Source organism: Tiliqua scincoides, chromosome 3 (assembly GCF_035046505.1).
Source record: "Tiliqua scincoides isolate rTilSci1 chromosome 3, rTilSci1.hap2, whole genome shotgun sequence".
Lineage (NCBI taxonomy): Eukaryota > Metazoa > Chordata > Lepidosauria > Squamata > Scincidae > Tiliqua > Tiliqua scincoides.
The window spans coordinates 152,700,460-152,722,711 of record NC_089823.1 but is presented as its reverse complement, the minus strand read 5'-3'; the positions used below and the strand labels follow the sequence as shown (position 1 = coordinate 152,722,711).

At 41.4% G+C, this 22,252-nt stretch overlaps 1 protein-coding gene across 1 annotated transcript in view; it reads left to right on the top strand.

Annotated features, from left to right (window-relative positions):
• The window catches only part of CDH23 (cadherin related 23), a 453,381-nt gene that overhangs the window by 202,081 nt on the left and 229,048 nt on the right, over window positions 1-22,252 (top strand). The window contains exons 9-11 of the mRNA XM_066621404.1: window positions 53-165; window positions 3,318-3,506; window positions 8,474-8,479. Of these exons, the coding sequence (XP_066477501.1) occupies window positions 53-165; window positions 3,318-3,506; window positions 8,474-8,479 (308 nt within the window). The remainder of the gene's footprint in view (window positions 1-52; window positions 166-3,317; window positions 3,507-8,473; window positions 8,480-22,252) is intronic.

The following is a 22,252-nucleotide window of genomic DNA, read 5'->3' as shown; positions in this document are numbered from 1 at the left end:
GCTTTCCTGCACAGGAGTTTATTTGTACTGATCCTATTTATTTTATTGCTAGGCAATACCAACAGTCTCTTTGCACTGGACTACATCAGTGGTGCTTTAACTCTGAATGGGCCACTGGACCGAGAAAATCCTTTTTACAGTGCTGGATTCATTCTTACAGTGAAGGTAAGAAAGTCAGAGACTGACTTTATTGAAGGCAGTGTCTCATAATATCTCAAGAGAGAAGAAGGCGTGTCAGTAGTTGTAGCAAAAGCTATCATGGGGCAGAAGTAGCACTACCAAGGGGTTTTGTATGAAGCTAAAATAGCACATTTTGGAAATTCTGAATCTGAAGTACAACTTCTGTTTACAAATGTAATAATACAAGCATGCCCCTATATCTACGGAGGTTCCATTCCTGAATCCGCCACGTTTAAGCGAAATAGCGGATATGGGTGAACACCTCCCCCCCCTCACTCTCCAGAGCCTGAGAATTTAAAAAGTCACAGATCTGTGGCCTCTGCTGGGCTCACCTCACCTCACTTCCGGATGGGGCATGCACAAGGGGCACACACTGGGGGCCGTACCCGATTTGCAGATAAGCGAATTCATGGATATGGGATCCGCAGATATGGGGGTCCGCATAGGTTAACATTTCCATAAGCACACCCACACCCACACTTGTCTTGGTTTTGGATGTTGAGTCACCTAAGGGGAAAAAAAATCACACCCAGTTAATTAGCATATTTTTCCAACTTAGGAAGACAAATTTGTGAGGTGCACGTGTTGTATTTTGACACGAACTTGGAATTTGAGAAGTTGAATAAGAAACGGTTTACCTGTCATTCTTTCTTGTCCATGTGTTGTAGCTGATTGTAGGTTTTTGTACTATTTCAAGTAGACTGTGGTGATCTTCTTCTTTTAAAGCTTTTGGATACTGAGGCATGCCATGTTGTTTTCAGCTGGAGGAAAGTTGACCACAGAATTGGCCAATTTTTCATTTCCCAAAGGTGCTAGCTGCAAAGAATGGATACTGGCACAATGTCTTCCTGCACCACATACACTGATATGATGTCACTAGCCTTTATATGATGATAACCATATTAATACAGTTCATTTTTCAGGTCTTCATGAGGGGATATATTTTGATGCGTTCTGTAACATTCCTTGAAATCATGTGATTGGTTTTAAAATATTAATTACAGCTACAACTCAAAAATGCCAGATTGGAGCATTTGGTAAACAGAAATTCCAATGTGATGATTTAATAGGAGGTAAGTAAAACATTAGGAACACAACAGAATCCATTTTGCACAAAGTTTCCAGAGGCAAACAGATCTTGCTGGTAGCAAGCATAAATTTATGGAAAATAGCTTATGTGAATCAGTCACTTTTACGAAACAATTTGAAGTTTTTATGGGATTCTGTTTTCAACACTTACGCATCTCTCTTCTTGCTTGGTGTTATTAGATGTGACAGACTCCTAGAACCACACCCATTAGATGTTATTGGATAGTCAGTTCAAGGAGAAATTTTTGAAGCGATCTGGTTAATAGTAGAACTTGTCTGAAGGAACTAAGCAGTAGAGCTGCCATTATAACACTGAAGGGTTTGTTTTGGTCATCTCTGTGGCAAAAGTAAAAAGTGTATCCATGCTAAGAAGCAAAAGGATTACAGTGAAGAGGGGCAAAGTAGGTTGGCTAACAAATACCTTGAAAAATTGTGTTCCAGTACCTTACAACTTCTCCCCCCCCCCACATGCACACAATCTCCAATCACATTTATTTAATTAAAATCAATACCAAACCAACAAGCTGGTTGGCAACATATTTAGTAGTATGGATTCCATTGGGATAGAGGAGGCAAGGGGGAGCAAAAGCATCTGTTAGAGGGAGTCATTGATTCGGAGGGTGGCAGGCAGTTTCCAGAGAAGTACTGATCACCTCTTTGCTGCCTGGAAGGGCAGTATTTTGTCAGGGAGGGAAAGTGGCATGCAATTATTCCATTTGACCTCTGTTGAGGGTCTTTCAGTGGAATTCTACTTGGTCAATATGCTATTATCACCGTCCCTTGAAATCCTGTTTCTTTCACTTGGTCTGTTTTCTTTTTAGTTAAAGAAAAATCTAACTGGAGGCAGAATCTATTTTTAAATGGGGAGAAGGTTGACTTTTCTTCACCCCTGCTAATGAACTGCTGAACTTCACCCCTGGCAGAGAGTTTTGCAGGCTAGCTCTGTCCCTCAAAAATGCAACAAGAGATCTTGTCCTCTTTCTCTGGTAGTGTGCTGCTATGTAGAAGAGGTAAAGAGAGATGATGGCATGTACTGTTTTCACAGAAGAATCTTGTCAAATTAAAAGGAAAGTGCTTTTATATTGAAAGCTAAGGGTGAGTTAAATTATAGTCTGAAAAAAAATTTGAGGCACAAGAGGGGGTTTTGGCACTCAAAAATGATGTCTTTTCCCACTCTGCTCCTTTTCTGGCATCACCTCTCTTCCTCAGTTAAGCGCATCTCTTTCTGCCCTTCCACACCCTTCGGAGGCTGCTTTTTGTTTTAAAAAATCCTACTGCTAGGGAAAAGAGAGATGGATGCTACTTAGCTCTCATACGGATGCATGTTATGTTGGATGCGAGTAGTACCATTGCCATGCAGCATGTCAAGGTGTCTACCTTTTAGACACCAAGGTAGGACACGAACAAAGAGTGAACCTCTGATTTAATGGACCTCAATTTTACAGTCTTCAAAATCTGTGGATGTTGTCTGCTTCATTAAAAACTAAAAATGTATGTTTTGCACATGTGCATATACACGGGCATAAATGTGTTCAGACTTAATGGACTTTTGCCATTCAAAGAACACTTTCCCCCATTAGTCTGTTACAATGAGAATTCACTGTATTCAAGCAGGAAGAAATGTGTTGGTTGTATAGTGTCTGAATAGTGTTACAGCAATCATTCATCAAAAGCTGAGATCGTGACACACAGTAGGGACTATGACTTGCTGTTAAAGTACTATTGAATAGTCATATGTTGGACCATTCCCTGACAGACTTGGAGGCTTGTGACACTTATATATTTCATGGCTGCAATGTTTCCGTCTCCTGTTGAGTTCACAGAGCATTTAATTTGATAGTAGCCTGATATCTGATCTAGATGCAGTTTCTTTAATTACCGTAGTTTTTACTTTTCTTCACCCCTGCTAATGAACTGCTGAACTTTACCCCTGCTAGAGAGTTTTGCAGGTTAGCTCTGCAAATGTCCCTCAAAAATGCAACAGGAGATCTTGTCCTCTTTCTCTGGTAGTGTATGACATTTTTCTGTTCTAATTTTCCTTTTTCCAGGGCACAGAGCTGAATGATGATCGCACTCCGTCCAATGCAACAGTGATGACTACTTTCAACATCCTTGTCATTGACATAAATGACAATGCCCCCGAGTTCAACAGTTCAGAATATAGTGTGGCTATTCCTGAATTGGCCCAAGTGGGCTTTGCTCTACCTCTTTTCATTCAAGTGCAGGATAAAGATGAGGTAAGACATAGTGCCCTAATTAAACACATCGTCTGTGGTGATTTTGATCCACCTCTGGATCCTATTTCTGGAACTCTTTGATTCTTCTTATTTTGTATTAGAATAGGACTGCAATCTTATGTACTCTTACTTGGGTGTAAGTACCACTGAATTCAGTGGGGCTTACTTCTGAGTAGTTATGCGTAGGGTTGTGCCCTAAGTAAATATTTTCTAATTTTCTAACATTTGGTTTTGATTGTTGGCATCTGGTGGTAACTATTTGCCATCTTTATTGTTTGAAGTATCTTTACCAACAAAGTATCTGATTACAAAAGTCTGTGCAATAGCTCTAATTTTAAGGTAATATGTTTGAGCAGTACTATATTCTATGATATAAATTGTTCATTCTGGCACATCTAACAATTTATCTTCTTAGAGTAGTGGATTATGTAATATTACTCAGTTTATTACAAGTAAGACGTCAAACAGTTAAAGTGTTGGATTTCACCATACAGTAGGAGAATGGTTTTGTAGTTTTGGGATGCAACATAGATGTCGGGCAGCCCAATCCTAACCTGCGCTGGAAAGGGAAGGCCGGCTGGCCTGCCCCGTATCCAGAGCAGGGTTGGGGTTGCCTGCGGCTCAACCCGGGGCAAGGGGAATGCATTTCCTTTACGCCGCCAGGTAACTCCCCAGCAGCCCCAATGGGACTACTCGGATCTATGCCACCTAAAGAGGTGGTGCAGATCTGAGGAAGCTGGTGCTGCTCCAGGTCACCTAGGAGTGAGGTTAGCATCTGGCACATGCCAGATCCTCGCCTAACCCCCAGCTAGGCCATGGCCTATCTACAGGCCTGCCCACCCTCCCCTGCACCCTCAGACCCCTGCATGACCCAACATGGCTAGCATGGACCTACCTTGCCCCTAGCACAATGGCACCAGAAGTGGCCTTCCAACTTGTCGTGAAAGTGCCTTATGAGACTTTCGTGACACCTCTGGGCTGGCGCCAGGATTGTGCCCTAAATTATATTAGGATTTCAGAAAGAAGACAACCAACAAAGGGCCCAATCCTATCCAATTTTCTAGTGCTGGTGCAGCCATGCCAATGGGCTTGCGCTGCATCCTTTGGTGGGGAGGCAGTCACAGAGGCCTCCTCAAGGCAAGGGAACATTTGTTCCCTTATCTCAGGGCTGCATTGTGGCTGCAGCGATGCTCAAAAGTTGGATCGGATTGGGCCCTAAATCAGTTAAAGCTGAATTTTTATTCATCTGAACGCTGTATTTTACAATTGTGTGCTATATGAAGTTAAAGAACCGCATGACTTGTTTCACAATCCCTAGGACAATTTGTATTGGTTGAATAGCAAAGTTCAACTTTGTTCAATGGGGAAAGTCTGAAAAGTGGTGTGTGATATGGCATGGGGTTCTGTTTTTTTTTTTTAAAAAGTCCAAGATTCTACTTGGCTTGCCTACGTTGCCTATTGAAGCTATAGTTAAATATAAATTTGTCTATTGTAATAAACTTAGGTTAGATGAGACATATAAAATATTGAGATTGAAAACTAATGTGCAATAAGCAGTGTTCAATCTAATGTGCAACATTTGGTCTAAAAGCAGTCATGTAATGTTGAGTAATGTTCAGTGCTTTAGATGCAGTACTGGAAAAGGTTATGATGACATTTGGGGAATGGTTTGAATTTTGTCAAGAGCTTCATCATTTCAGCCTATAAAGGGTTATTTCTCTCTGTTAGATGAGGACAATGTAGCTGATGAGTTCTAGCAAGTACAGTTGCAGTCTTTGTGCAAATGAATTTCTTCCTTTCTCAAGTTGTTTTTGTAAATTGAGAGGGTTTTTTTTTTCCCCCTAGTGACAATCATGGGTCTATGGAATTGAAAGCTTGGGTTGTTTCATCAGAATTCTTCCATGGGATCATTTTATATCTTGAATGCACAAAATGGCTATTTACATTCAAATGTATCTACAGGAATTAGAAATTCTGTCTGTGTGGAAATCAATTATATTGAAGAGATTAGAAGAGTTTCATCAGTGGTTTCTGTACTGACATTGCCTCATTCTCTGAGTTTCTGCTCTTAAAGTTATTGCTGGTCAGGTTGTATAGCAATATGGGTTTAGTTGAGGAAGCCATGAGTGAGGTTATATGTGGTCCCTTCACATTGTAAACTTGTTTGATACTCACAAAGGCCAGATTATAAAAAGTGACAACTCTTCTTTTGTGTTCTTAGTTGTGGGTTGGGGCTTACCATTCTCTAGCCCCAAAAGTGAACATGAGTGGGGCGTCTCAGCTATTTTGGGGGAAATTAGATAAAGAGCTAAAAAGACAATTAATACAAAACCAACCAAACATGAATCCAACTCCTTCCTTTTATCACTAGAGGTGACCTTTCATTCACTCCTACACCAGAGCCTTTTGGTCTAATGGAGATGCATTTCTGTGGACTTCACAAACATTGGGTGGTGTATTGAGCTGCTCCTGGATAGTACAATGATAGTGTCTCCTGGTTGTCGGACTGCCCTTTGTCTCTTCAGATTTCAGTTCTTTTGATTTCAGACAACTGATTTATTTTCCTGGAATCACCTGGAAACTCCCGCCCCGCCCCCCACCCCCGATTGGACTTAATACGTTCAGTTATGAACTAGCATGTGTGCCCCCCGCATACACACAGGTGCTTTGGTGACCCTCAGTGTCACTTGCCTGCAGTATCACTGGTTTTTTCCCTATGGAATAATTAATATAACTCCTATTTATTATAGCAATATATCATTTTTCTTCAGAATTCTATTAGGATTCCCCCCCAGCCCTGGAGTTATGTTCTTCAATTACTGCTCATATTTAACCTGTGTGATTCATATCTTACTTCTTGCACATCATCCAACCGTATGTCACAATCTACAATATCCGCTTTAAGGGACTACTGAAACCTCGTGGGAATCTTCCAAAGCTATTGAAAACCTCTGTTGTTTTGGTTTGGTATGCCAGTTCTCTTCAGTATTTACTAGAACAGTGTTACCTCCCTTGTGTAATTGCTCCTAGAGGGGTCATTTAATCTAACCTGAAGATTTAATTAGAGAACTGGAAAACTGAATAGGTCATGTGATTTTTATTTTAAACTGTACATTTTTCTCCAGGGAAAATAATGAACACTCTCCCATGTTGCAAAAGAATCTCAGTTTAATATTTGTCTGTGGATGTCATTCACAAGAGGCATCCTTAAGAAAATTCATATTCCTGGCATACTTGGCTGGGAAAAAGAAACATTTTCATGTAGAAAAATATGCAGAGCGGTTATTGTCACAGCACCAATTGCAAAGTTATGTTTGTGTCATTCTACAATTAAAGAGTTCCAGAATGTAAATGATTCCTTACACTTTAAACGTTATGGTGTCACCTTATACAGCACTCATGATAAACGTTCCTATTGTTTGGATAATAAATCCTTATACTTATGAATCTTTGTAAAGATATAAAGAGACTGATAAACCAAATGCTGCAAAAGAGACTCACTAAGGACTTGTTTATATGATACTGCCACCAAATGTGGACTAGAGATGACTTTGAAAAGTTTCATGTCATGGTGGTTGTTATTGTTGGGTGACCTGTTTTGGTGTACAGTTTTTTTTCCATGTGGATAAGTGTTTTTCAAAAATGCTTGTTTTTTATTGAATATTTTCTCATTTACATTATGAAAAGCAACTTTATTTATTTTATTGTTGTTAGAATAACAGCAACTAAATTCAAGAAAAAGACAGCACTTCTGCAAAGGGAATGATTAGTATGTCAAACAGTCTGCAGAGGAAGGCACATCTGGAAAAGCTGTTGGGTGGATTTTATGAAGCAATGGCATTACTACAAAATGATTGCATTACAGAGAAAAGTTATGTGGCTAGCTTACTGTTAAATTAACATGGGGGATTGTTGGATACCATCTTTCCATGGTAAGCCAGCCACATCCTGGATCTGCTCAGTGAGTTTGTCCATAAGAACTACCTTCCACAATTTTTGATACCATGGTATGTCTCTGGGAGACAAGGATTCTTCCAGTGAGAAAACCATGCTAGCCTGGTTGTCACTGCAAAGATCTTTATGCACAGATAAAGCTAGTAAGTAACACTGTACTTGGACAGCTCACCATACCATAAAACCACTAACAAATTAATGAAAAGCAGGCTACACATAACTAGAGGTAACTAGAGTTTTCAGTAAGTAATATAGGTTTACAGTCTAAATCTTACTGAACACAATGGGCTTACTTCTGAGTAAAATAAATAACACTGTTTTCACCTTTACACACAACAATTGCAGTATAACAATTGCAAAACATCAAAATGGCAACAAAATGGCAGATGCGCTTCAATATCAGTAAGTGTAAAGTCATGCACATTGGGGCAAAAAATCAAAACTTTAGATATAGGCTGATGGGTTCTGAGCTGTCTGTGACAGATCAGGGGAGAGATCTTGGGGTGGTGGTGGACAGGTCGATGAAAGTGTCGACCCAATGTGCGGCGGCAGTGAAGAAGGCCAATTCTATGCTTGGGATCATTTGGAAAGGTATTGAGAACAAAACGGCTAATATTATAATGTCGTTGTACAAATCTATGGTAAGGCCACACCTGGAGTATTGTGTCCAGTTCTGGTCGCCGCATCTCAAAAAAGACATAGTGGAAATGGAAAAGGTGCAAAAGAGGGCGACTAAGATGATTACGGGGCTGGAGCACCTTCCTTATGAGGAAAGGCTACGGCGTTTGGGCCTCTTCAGCCTAGAAAAGAGACGCCAGAGGGGGGACATGATTGAGACATACAAAATTATGCAGGGGATGGACAGAGTGGATAGAGAGATGCTCTTTACACTCTCACATAACACCAGAACCAGGGGACATCCACTAAAATTGAGTGTTGGGAGAGTTAGAACAGACAAAAGAAAATATTTCTTTACTCAGCATGTGATTGGTCTGTGGAACTCTTTGCCACAGGATGTGGTGATGGCGACTGGCCTGGACGCCTTTAAAAGGGGATTGGATAAGTTTCTGGAGGAAAAATCCATTACAGGTTACAAGCCATGCTGTGTATGCGCAACCTCCTGATTTTAGAAATGGGCTATGTCAGAATGCCAGATGCAAGGGAGGGCACCAGGATGAGGTCTCTTGTTATCTGGTGTGGTCCCTGGGGCATTTGGTGGGCCGCTGTGAGATACAGGAAGCTGGACTAGATGGGCCTATGGCCTGATCCAGTGGGGCTGTTCTTATGTTCTTATGTTCTTAGTATAGAAACTAACTTTATCTCAGGTTGTTACTTCTGATTTCACCAGTTCAGCATCATGAAAATATGAAAATAAGTTTTCTGACTTAGATCAAGGATCCATCTAGTTCAAGGTGGTCAAACCTCTGGCAGCCAAGGAGCCACATGACCCTTGCACGATCCCCGACTGTACTGACCCGGACGTAATTGGTGGTGATGTGATGACATTACTGCCAATTACATCCACTTTCTGAGCCTACCAATGTCATTTGGAAGGATACGAATGTGAGTTGCAGAGGTGGACATGGCAGGACTTTTTTCCTTGCTGCATCATTCCGACTTCTACTTCTCCAAAGGAGAAGCTGGAGCAGCACAGCAGGGAGACTGAAACACTTTTGAAGCAGAAGAAGGCAGCCGGGGGGGGGGGGGGGCTTCAGCCGTGCTTTCAGGGGCTGCCCAAAAGGACTGCCCCTACTTGTGTTGGACCACCTTGCTGTCGTTCATACTGTCTCCAGTAGTGGCAAGCCAGATGCCTTGGAAGCTTGCAGGCCATGTATGATAGAACAGTCATGCCCTTCTCTTTGACCTTGACATTCATCACTTCCTCTAATCATGAAGACTAAATTGAGCTTACCATGGGAAATGCCACTTGACAGATCTATCTTTCATGTGTTTATAGTAATAATAATACTGGTATTTATATACTGCCTTTCTGGTCATCAGATTACTCCTCTGACTTTATTCAAGGTGGTTCACATAGGCAGGCTATCTCTAAATCCCCAAGGGGATTTTTACAATAACAGAACAATAACAGAAAGGTTCTTTTTTTCAAGAACCGCACAACATTTCAGATGGATTTTCATGGTCTGGTGTCACTTCTGGCCCCCAGTTGCCTCCCATGCTGGCTGACAAGCAGCTCCTTCATCTCTCACTTGAAGGGCAGCCAAGACGCTTCTTTGCTCACACCAAACAGCAGGTGGAATAACTCAGCTGCTAACAATAACAATAACTCTTTATATATATATATAAAGAGAGAGAGAGAGAGAGAGAGAGAGAGAGAGAGAGAGAGAGAGAGAGAGAATTGCCTTGGAAGGTGAGGCTTTGAAGAAGATTTGCAGTTGGTATATAGACCTGCTTCCTATCAGGGGCATAAATAGGTATTAGCACTTGTGAAACTGTGCTTCTGGAAAGGGGGGATGACTCAGGCTCTCACAATGGTATACATATGAAATAGCTGGATGGGCCTCTTGGGGAAAATGATTATCGTTTTTTAGAATCTTGCCAAAATAATGTATTTAATGTCCTGAAAAATCATCCCTCCTTCTCTCCAGTCACCATGCCAAAACACAAGAAACTATATCATTCCTATGAATATTAATAAGTCTCTCCTTCACAGAGGACTCAGTATCATTTTTACCTATAGGCCTTTTGTAAACAGCACCTGATATTTCACAGTGTTCAGTATTCTGAAAACCAGTTTCATGACCAGAATGATTTTCTTATCCTCTTTATTGCAAATTTCGTAATATTTTTACTTTTGTGCTTTTCTTATGTTCATATACTTTTAAATTGATTTTGACAGTAGTGGTGTATGCATCTTCTGAACTAGTGTTTTCGAAGTCTGCAGACACTAGGAGGGGTAACCTATACAGCAGGACTGGTATTGGAGCATATAATAAAAACATGTCTAATGCGACAATTGTATTAAAATACAAACACAGTACAGTAACAGTTAAACCAGAAATCCCCAAAAATAATGAAGTACTTTCAAATTTTCATTCATTCAAACAAAACAAAATATAGTTCCAGTAATCACGCATAGGGCACAATCCTAACCCCTTACGTCAATGCTTTCCAGCACTGACATAAGGGCAATGCAGCTCTGAGGTAAGGGAACAAACATTCCCTTACTTTGAGGAAGCCTCCGTGAGTGACACCTAACTGCAGGATGCAGCACACGTCCCATTGGCACCACTATGCCAGTGCTGGGAAGCACTGACATAAGGAGTTAGGATTGCGCCCATATATGCTTAAAAATACATACATAGAAGAAACACACCTACCAAAAGGCAAAAGTAAAAACAAACAAACCCAAATAACCTGTCTTCCTCAAGAAAAACTCTCCTGGCAAAGATCATAAGTAGCTGCCTGCAATCTTCTGTTTCATATTTCATTATAGCTTAGTCCCAGGTCTTACTCCAGGCAATACTTCCTGACCGCCATGGCAGCTCTGTTTCCAAAAAATGAGTTGGATCTTGACAATGCATTTGTTAGTCAAAGTCAGAATTGAGAACCAAGAGCATGCTTTAGCCTAACCTTATATACTGTCTATTCAAATGATGACAGCACTCCACCTCATGATTGGTAAAGTCATGATCACCCTTAGCAAATTGTGGACCCTAGGTGGTCAGGGGTTTTGAATTTGGATTCAAGTTGGCTTCAGTAGAAGGGGCACTCTACACCAAAGCCCCCTGAGATGAAGGCACTTCATCCCTAAATCAGTGGTTCTCACACTTTTAGCACCAGAGCCCACATTTTAGAATGAGAATCTGTCAGGACCCACCGGAAGTGATGTCATGACCAGAAGTGACATCATCATCAGGGAAATTTTTAACAATCCTTGTCTGTAATCCTCCCCACACTTACCCAGGAGTAAGTCCCATTGACTATCATTGTTCAAACATATACATATTGCCTGTTCAAAGTACAGATCTGTAACATTTCCCCAAATACAGTCACATACCATGGTAGCATCAAGCCTATTAGAAATTAAATATTGAAGTGAATGGGGACCCACCTGAAATTGAATCATGACCCACCTAGTGGGTCCTGACCCACAGTTTGAGAAACACTGCCCTAGTCCATTCACATAATGCCCACAACATGCTTTGAACACTTCAAGTGAGCTATGTAAATATTAAGTTGTATTATTATCACTGGTATCACCCGCAGCACAGACAGTCTTTTCAGCATTTAAGAACATAAGAACAGCCCCACTGGATCAGGCCATAGGCCCATCTAGTCCAGCTTCCTGTATCTCACAGCGGCCCACCAAATGCCCCAGGGAGCACACCAGATAACAAGAGACCTCATCCTGGTGCCCTCCCCAAATCTGGCATTCTGACTTAACCCATTTCTAAAATCAGGAGGTTGCGCATACACATCATGGCTTGTACCCCATAATGGATTTTTCCTCCAGAAACTTGTCCAATCCCCTTTTAAAGGCGTCTAGGCTAGACGCCAGCACCACATCCTGTGGCAAGGAGTTCCACAGACCGACCACATGCTGAGTAAAGAAATATTTTCTTTTGTCTGTCCTAACCCGCCCAACACTCAATTTTAGTGGATGTCCCCTGGTTCTGGTGTTATGTGAGAGTGTAAAGAGCATCTCCCTATCCACTCTGTCCATTCCCTGCATAATTTTGTATGTCTCAATCATGTCCCCCCTCTGGCGTCTCTTTTCTAGGCTGAAGAGGCCCAAACGCCGTAGCCTTTCCTCATAAGGAAGGTGCCCCAGCCCCGTAATCATCTTAGTCGCTCTCTTTTGCACCTTTTCCATTTCCACTATGTCTTTTTTGAGATGCGGCGACCTGAACTGGACACAATACTCCAGGTGTGGCCTTACCATCGATTTGTACAACGGCATTATAATACTAGCCGTAATGTTAATGGTAATTTCATTACCTAACATGGTAAATGGTAATTTCATTACCTAACATTCCTAAAAACTTTACTGGGCACAAAAATATGATTTAACTGCCTACACTGAAATATTACCGAGGCAAGAGATAGAAATCTCCCCCACTTAATGGCTTAGTCAGAAAGAGCAAGCCTGAAATCCTGTCAGTGTACCTAGAGATGGTTCACTTCTCACTTCATGGAATTCAGGGAAATGACAGCAATAGTTGTTAATGGGCTGCAGAGCTAAGGAAGGGTTAAAACTACTTAAGTGCCTACAGCTTGGTTAAACTTCAATAATAATTAAGAATTGTACCTCCTTTCCACAGAGGGAAGGAGGATTTTTTTTTTTAAAAAAAGGGAATTGTAATAATATAAAGAGCAATGGATTTTTTTATCCCCTAATGTAGTGGTTCTAAAACTGTACCACAGCGAACTCATAGGGGCACTGCAGGATGTCCCCACCAGACTCTTGGGGCTGGGCCAAGATTGTGTTATTCTCTCAAGATCTTGGGCTGTTCTCATGAGATTATAGAGGAGTGCTGGCAACCAGCTTGGCCTCTCACGTAGCAGTAAATAATGGAATAAGAAACTAAAGAAACATAATTGTCCATGCAAAATGCAATGCTCTGTACCAGTGTCTCTCAGACTGTGGGTCGGGACTCACTAGGTGGATCATAAACCAATTTCAGGTGGGTCCCCATTCATTTCAATATTTTATTTTTAATATATTAGACTGGTATGTGACTGCATTTGGGGAAATGTAATGCCTCACATTTTACAAATTAAAATGTAAGTTGTATTTGTAAGAAATGAAATTGAATAATTTGTTGTTTTTGTATTGAAGACTGCAGTGTAACGATATTAAACCTGATATTGGTGCTTAAGAATTTGCACCTGTAAATAAAAACACAAGACACCACATTTAACATTTTAATTCAACAATTTTTTTTTAAAACCATCATTTTCTAAAACCTCTACCAACAAGCTCTTCCTGTAGACAAAGGGATGAATTATTGTAGTATTTTCTGATCTCTTTGCCTACACAAGGCTTCACAAGTCCTGGAAGCCTGCAGGGCCACTGAGGGGTGTTAAATATTTATTGTTTTAATTTTAGCATATATATTTCCACATACCCAGGCAGTCCCCTAATGTGTAGAAACCACTGCCTTATTTTCAAGTGACCTTTTCCACTTTCAAACTGCTAGTTGGCCACCTGAGTTCACTATTAGAGGGAATGATAATAAAACACACACGCACTCACAATTGTACATAGACATTTATTGACATGTGTATTAAAATTCACATACGCACGTGCAATATAAATGCATTACATAGATCATAACTGTAAAGGATAATGGACAGCTCTGTAGTATTTTTTCCCAAAAGTGCTTGCTGCCAATTGGAATGAATTAGATTTCACAGGGTTTTTGCAATACATGGAATTCACCAGCAAATTACCCTTAAAGAGGGAAAATCAATCATTTGGAGCAGAGATAAGCTGAAGGCGAGTCAGCCTCGGATTGATCCCGTCTGTGGAAGCGTGTGTGGAATTCAATAGATAGCCTGGGGAAAGCTGGAAGAAGGGAGGGAATAAGTTGAGCACAAGAGAAAATTTAACCCAGGAAAGTGTGGAAAAGACAAAGAAAATGGAAGTTACTTACTTGGGCTCTAGATGCATGTGATGTATTCTCATGAAATAGGAATGTGGACCTGTTGAGATGATCTTCTGAAGCTCTGTTGGCCTCAGTTTTTAATCAATTCATGCTGACTATTTCTAAAGTTTCATGGTTTGATTGTTGCTAATTCTGTTTTGGAGGTTCAACTATTGGTCACAAAAAGCACTACTGTCCAATCTTTTTAACATTTTGTTTTGTTTTGAAAGATAAATAACAGTAAAGTTATTCTTTACTGAATAACACCAATCAATCAGTGATCACAGATTTAATGAAATAACACCAAGGTGCCATGCCGCATATTCAAATATATTTGATTATGTGAAAAAAACCACTAAAGACAAAGCTTTGTTATTGCCTGAACTCTGAATGGGAGGTGGGGAGAAGGAGGAACATACCTCCTTTATTTCTGACTTTTTTCAACTTCGGTTTCACTATCTGCCTGGGCTGTGCAGCAAGAGTTGCCCAAACTGAGTTATTGAAATGAATGTAGTGTGAGTGAACAACACCTGCATCTGGTGTACCCTCAAATGCACGTTGCCATCCATACTCTGCTTCCAACCAGTCAATGAAGTGCAACTGGATCAGATGAGAGAGTGTTGGTCCAGTTGCCTCAGCAATGGGGATGTGTTCCCTCTTCCCTATAAAGTTGATTTCCTCCCAAAGACTTTCACACCTTTTGCAAATGAGTGTGAAAAATCGCCATAAGTATGTGTGCATTTCATGGGGGTAGATTTGTTCACGTCTCCTACCTTTTGACCTAATGGTAACTCTGAGTCTCAGCTGCTTACCCCAAGCTTCATACGTGCCAGTCATATGAACAGTTAGTCAACACACTGAATTCTGCCTGGACCAGGATCTCAGGTTTGGCTGCATTTGACTCTTTGGGATGCAGCTTGCAAAACATTCTGTGGTCCTTTGAGTTAACACAGAGAAAACCATCATCATATGGGCCATCCTAGCCTGTCCTTAAAGTGAAGAATCTTGTAAACAAACTGCTGATAGCAATTTGAGCTACAGAATTATTTTGTCCACATTATGTAAAAATAGAATGGTGTTCACAAGAGAAACAGGGCCATCAAGTAAGTGTGTGTGTGTGTGTGTGTGTGTGTGTGTGTGTGTGTGTGTGAGAGAGAGAGAGAGAGAGATGGAACTGGAATATAACAGGGCAATCAGTGGTTTACCTATGCAGGGTCTCATGGTCAACTAGAGAAATTGCACATGCTGATAGTGTATAATTCATTGCTCAGGGGAACTGATAGCAGAATTTTATCTATAATTCATAGTAGAAACCCTTATATTAACAAGTATTTCATTTGTCACAAGTCGCTTGTATACATTTGTGACAAAGGCTGAGCACTTGCTCTTTGAAAAACTTCCCCCCTGTTCCTCATGAACAACAGGGACCTTCCTTAAGCTAATCACAGCTTCTTTGTTATTGAACAAATGGTAGGAAAATCACTAGTCAATCATCTCGAAGTCTAAAATGCTGCTTCTGTAATGAAGTGCACTAAAATGGTCTTCTAATCTGTTCTTTGTTAGCTTACAATCCCCTCTACCTTTTTTCCTAATAGAAGATGCTTTCTTTTATTTTTCCAACTCTGTATGTGGTCACTCTGTGTGCTTGATTGGGCTTCAATTAAATGAAGCAGAGAATAAAGCACAAGAAGTCTGTACTCTTAGATTTTCTGACACCCTGCACAGTACATTAGAAGACTGCATAGAATCTTTGTATCTTATATCAGGCACTATATTATTATCAGGATCAGTAGCAATGTGATGAAATCCTGCTAACATTGTTTGCATGCCCACTCTAGGCACTATAGCTTGCTAGGCTTCTGAAACAATGGACATGGTCAGTGCATACATGATTTCACCTGCCCTTGTGCAGAGTGATCAGCATAAGATTCAGTAATCCCTGTACCCTCCTCCATATGCATATGCAGGTGTGCATGCATCACAGTATTCTGGACTACTGCCACAAATAGTGGCACAAAGGACTCTATGTACCTTCCTCATCCCCATTCAGCACTCTGTCTTGTGCTTGTGCAAGTTAGTGGAACCTGAAGCTAAAGCACCGTATTCCCATGCTGGAAAGGCTAGATAGGAACGTGGATGTGCCCAGTGTTCCCAGTATGTGCATGAAGGAATTGAGTGGGGAACAGGGCTCACCCATGCCAATCCTTCCAGCTTTCTTGTTGAGTAATAAAAGCAACTAACCTGCACTACATCCATTTGGGCTCTAGGTCCATAGTATTGTGTAGTGTAGTCAATCACATAAATTCCTTGGTAAATAAATGAGAATTCTGAGAATATATTCTCAGAATATATATATATATATTCATCATTTTTGCTTTTGCTGAATTATTTAAAAGATAATAATAATTGTGTATGCACAATCCCTTTTTTTGCATGTTGTGTAGGACAGGGCCTCTCATTCATATTGCACTGACATGAATATTTATTCTAATCATTCATAATTCATCTTATAGACAAGCCAGGTCTACTTTTTATAAGTCCAGCCCCCCCCCCCCGAGTTGAAACTATGATGGGGCAATTAATATCAGTTAAAAGTGCAATCCCATGCATGTCTACTCAGAAGTTAGCCCCCTTGAGTTCAACAGGATTTACTTACAGGTAAGTGTGTGTAGGACTGTGGCCTTAGATGAGAATTTTTGACAACATTTTCTTAATTTTAAATAGCAACGTTGGCTCTGAGATCAGTTCTTGGTTTTGAAAAGAATCATTCCTTCCTGAGCTGGTATGTGAGGCTCATTTAATCTTGTAGGGTTGCCTGTTTTGACGTGCTGGCCTGTAAGCTGGTATATTATTTTATGGTTGCTCCTGAGCATTGGGCTGCTGCTGGCCTTGGTTTCATTTTCCTTGTAAGAAAGAGCACTGAAGAGTTTGTGCCTTTCACAGGGGTGAAATGCCGTTCTATGGAAAGGTAACAGCTTTGCAATCTGATTAAAGTATAACACTGCTGTTTGGTGCAAGTTGTGGCTTTGAGGACACAAGGCAGTTTGCGGGATGATTTTGAGCAGGAAAATGGCATGTGGGGAATTAGCTGATCTCCATCTCCCTGTGTTTCACAGTCTGAATCAGGATTGGGGCTCCTGTGGTGGGTTTTTATTTTGGGGAAAGAAGTATTTCCAGCTGGAAGCTTACCTCTTCAAAGTACATTGGCATGCACCTCTAGCTTGACTCTGGGAAAGACGTGTATAACGAGAGACCTCCTCATCTTAGTTTATTTAGACCAGGGGTGTCCAAACATTTTGGCAGGAGGGCCACATAATCTTTCTGACTCTGTGTCGGGGGCCAGGGGGAAAAAAGAATTAAATTACATTTAAAATTTGAATAAATTTACATAAATGAATATATTAGAGATGCAACTTATATGAATGAATGAAGGTCTTGCAGTAGCTCGAGGCCTATAAAAGGCCTTGCACAAAGCAAGGCCGGCCTTTTGTTTGCTGCCACTGCTGCATCACAGAAGTGAAATAGCAAGTAGTCGAGGGAGCCCTCGTCCCACAGCTCAGGTGAGAGGTTGAACAGTCATCCTCATACTGAGAGCAGTTGCGTCGGCCAGCATGGGCTCCAGCAAGTCTCTGGAGGGCCAGAGGCTCATTGGAGACTGGGGGCTCCCCGTGGGCCAGATTGGGAGCCCCTGAGGGCCGCAAGTGGCCCCCGGGCCAGGGTTTGGGCACCCCTGATTTAGACTATAAGCCAAAGCTATGGGTGAAGGTGAGGTCATAAGTAATTTATATCTATAATGCCTATGTATGTATTGTGAAAGAAGGAACTGAAAATTATTGCATTAGCAAACCCTTATTAGTCTGCTTTGAATGTAATGATATTCACCTATGAAGTGGAAACTCCATTGTCACTGTTACGGATACGTATCATAGACAGCAGCTTTGCAAATATTGTAGTTTGATTTGGAAAAAAAGTGGTGGTTTAATTTCACAAGTTGCTGCACAATTAAGCCAATTATGCATGTGATGTGCAGCAATTATTCAGATTTCCATTAATTTATGTTGCTGTGGTTTTGAAAGGAGAGCATGATGTGTAGCAATAGATGTTAATATACCTGTGACGCGCAGCAATTATTTTGAATCTGCTTTGCAGAAATTGCACAGTAGGTAAGTAGCCCAGTGAAGTGATGCCAGCATGGGGGGAGGTGGAAATATCAGCAAGAATAATTGGGGAGGTTTTGCATATTCTTGTCCCTTCACGTTTTTGAACATTCTGTCTTGAGTCAGCCTTTCTGTTTTCCCATCTCCCTCATTCCTTATGCTTCAGATATCCCAGGTAAAAGCAGGCTGAGGTAGAAGAGACTGATCACATTTTAAAACAATGTAGAAAATCTTCTTTCATAATCTCCCCACCTTTTCCTGTAGGCCAGTGTGTGTCGGGGGAGATAGTTGTGATCCAGCCTAAGCCTGTCCCTTCTGGTGGGCAGCTGATAACAATTTGAATATTCAGATTCGCTCTTGGCCATCTGCAGGGGGTTCAAAGGCTTCAGTAAACTAGGAGCAAAAAAGCAGCATGGGGCAGAAACAACAACAAAAAAATTGTGAAATAAATAAAAGAGAAAAGTATACCACTTCTCCCAACGGGCAGATGAATTCCAATTCTCAGGACTTCACATAGGGAAGCTGAGGCACTTAAGTAGTTAGTAATTAGGGATGACGAATATCAACAGGCTGATCTATTTTCCCAGCTGGGAAGGAATTAAATAGCCCAGCTCCTTGCTGCACATGCTGGGGGTTTCTTCTGATGTTCAACATTATCACGCCTCCCCCAACAAAATCGCTCCTCTTGGGGTCCAAGAAAATCCACAGCTGCTTACCGTGATGAAAGGCATGAAAGACTTGCTTCCAAAGCAATGATGGGGCATGGTTCCAGAGATCAGGTTCAGTTATGCTTGCTTAAGACTGGTGAAGATGTTTCTGTGACTTTCTCTCTTTGCTGCTCTGATATATCCTGTGACATTAGAAAAAGTTCATTGATATTCCTGAGCAAGACAGGTGCTTTGTAAATTTAGGCAAAAATTGCTTATGGATAGCGCTTTGGGAAAGCTCACAAACACACGCAGGGAAAAGAACCCATTCTATTTAGTCTTTAATTTCATGACACTGTGAGGTCCTCTTGGCCACTCTGGGAACTTGCCAAAAGAAGGAGCTGCTCGCTTATTCTCTGTTGTTCTCAGTGTTAACAAGGCAGCGGTCTAGGCTCTAGAGTTCAGAAGGAGATACTTCACTTTACTTGCTCAGAAGTTGTTAGGTAAAAGAAGAGATTAGTAGGGTTTCAGTGGAACCTATGAAGCTGATTTAGACCTACCTCATCAGCCTGAGTAAGTTATCTCTTAAGTCAACATCAAGCTACTGTCAGACTGCCTGTACTGGCTCATGTACTTGCATTCTATACCTGCCTGCTCAGAGCCTGCCTTGCATCACCTCCCACACCTTACTTATCCAGTGATAGCCAGATTCCCACTTGCCAGGTCCAGATGCAGTGGTATCTCCAGCCTGTGAGCTCTGCAAACAGTGCTGCCTTTACCATACCCTTGCCTTTCCTTTTCATACACTGAGTGCTAAAATGGCAGGGGACCTTATCAAAAGCATCTGGATATTTATTTTTTGGAGTGTTTGGGATACACATGGACTACCCAGAGAGCATGTTAAAGCACCACATCACACCACCTCCATCAAGAAGATGAACTGTGGAATGGACCTAGGGCTGAGAAACCTTGTTATGCTTTAAGTGTTTGCATGTGCATGAAGATTTGAAGTTTGTATCATGCACCAACACATGTGGATTTAAATCACCCTTCATCGATCAATGACTATGGAAATGTCCACTCTTCCAAGTTTGTGGAGGACCAAGCAGTCTCTGTCTCGCTTCTCCCTTCCTTATGTCCCACTGCTAGTCTTCTCATGCATCAGCCCTCTTTCCTTCCCTCCCCAGAGCCTCAGAAGCTTTTTTGGGAAACCCTGCCTTTGCATATTTTCTCTCGCATGGTTTGCCATGATGCTAAACGTAAAGTGCACAGCTCTCTGTACCATTTACTGTTATCCATGCCACCTGAAGAACAGTGGTTCTTCATTATTTTCCTGTCTGCAGTAATCTGTTTCTCAATATGTTCAGTGCAATAGCACTTTTTTTTTTTTTTGGCCTTGCTTAAGTTGCCAGATGCTTGGGAGAGGAACCTGGCCATCTTAATCTATCCATGAAGTACCACCCTTGCATGTGGTACTGTATGAGTATCAGTATTATTTTACCTCTCTTCTGCTGGATTCTAGGATATTTATTGTTGGATTTGGTTGGGAGGAGGAAGAGGGAGGCAGAAATGGAAAGGGGGATTCTCTAGCCATGTCACCCGCTTCTCAGCTGTCACGCTCAGCCAGTTTTTGCTATTAGTGCCCCTTCGTGCATTTAATTGGTCCCTCCTTCCAACAAGACTGACTCCATTTGGAGGAAAATTGGAAATTCAGCTCCAGCAGTTTTTTCAACTTTATTGTAATGTGCTCTGCTGGGTTGGGCTCCAGGAAGGAGCACAGTGTTTGGCATGGAGACTGTCAAGTGTCAGTATTTGGGAACAGAATGCTTTTGCCCACCCAACCCTCCTTCACTCATGTTCTATCGCTGCTGACCCTATTAGTACCCTACTATTACTGTCACTTAATATTCTGTTTTGTGCACGAAGGTACAAAGTGCTGTTTAACACAAAAAAAATGAAGTAAATGAGTCTATATCATAACTGCTTGGAATAAATATTCTTGGCTGTTCTAGCACTTAGGGTTAGTACTGTGAAAACAGATATTGTTGGCATTCTCTGGATACAGGCCCAATATACACTTGAGATCTGTTCCTGAAATCTTGCTCTGATGGTTAAATGAATTCAGAAACCATCTCTGAGTGTGAGGGTCCTGCTGTTACCCTACATATGGTTGCATCAGTGTCCAGCACACAGCATACCTCTTCAGGCAACCCAGTTCTTTGTTGATTTCATTGTGACTGCACAAGCAAGTGATTGGTAGCAGAAAAACTGTGACAAGGGCATGACTAAATGCCAGATACAAGGGAGCAGCAACGGGATACAGTCATCTTTTGTCCTGAGTGCTCCCTGAGGCATCTGATGGAGGGAGGTACAGGAGACTGGACTAGATGGGTCCTTGGCCTGGTCCAGCAGGGCTCTTCTGATGTGTTACAGTGGTTGAATCTGGTATCATCAGAAAGACCTACTTAAGAAGAGGTTCTATTGGAATCAATTAACCTTCCAAGCAGATATATTTAGGACTGAAGTTCTAATGTTTATTCCTTTGTTTTCCCACCTTTCTGTCCTGAGATAATCAAGGTCACTTACAAAATAAAAACTGTTAGAATTTTTTTTAATCCACAATAAATCATTTTAACTATAGACAGAAAACAACCAAAACAATGCTAAACATAAAACTTCAGAAAAACAACACAGGGCCCAGTCCTATCCAATTTTCCAGTGCCGGTGCAGCTGTGTCAATGGGGCGTGCACTGCATCCTGTGGTGGGGAGGCAGTCACAGAGGCCTCCTCAAGGTGTGGGAACATTTGTTCCCTTATTTCAGGGCTGCATTGTGGTTACACTGGTGCTGGATTGGATAGGATTGGGCTCACAGTTGTCAACAAAAGACCAAGCAAAACTGAAAGGTCTTAACTAATCATTTTAAAACTGGAAGCAAGGAAGCCAGTTGGACCTCGTGGGGAAGGGAATTCCACAATCTGTGTGCTGCATAGGATTGAAAAGGCCTCTGTCCCCACCAACTGTGCTTATGTAGGTGGTGAGGGGAGAAGTGAGACCTTAGATGACTATCTCTTGAGCAGCTGTGTATCGGAGAAGAAGATCCTTCAGGTGTCATGTCCCAAGCTGTTTAGGAAGTATAAATAATAACCAGATGTGTCAGGATAATGCAACTTGGGAGTCATGGTTAAAGTAGGATGTGAAACCATGCTTTTGCACAGATGTACACAGATGGTTGGTTTTATATGAAATAAGTAGTATGCTTTGTACGCTAACTATGGCACTTGGATTCCATAAACAGGACATGTGCAGGATTGTCATATTACATGGTGGCTGGATTTTCCCTAGATCCTACCCATTCTGTCTGGCGCCTGTTTGCACC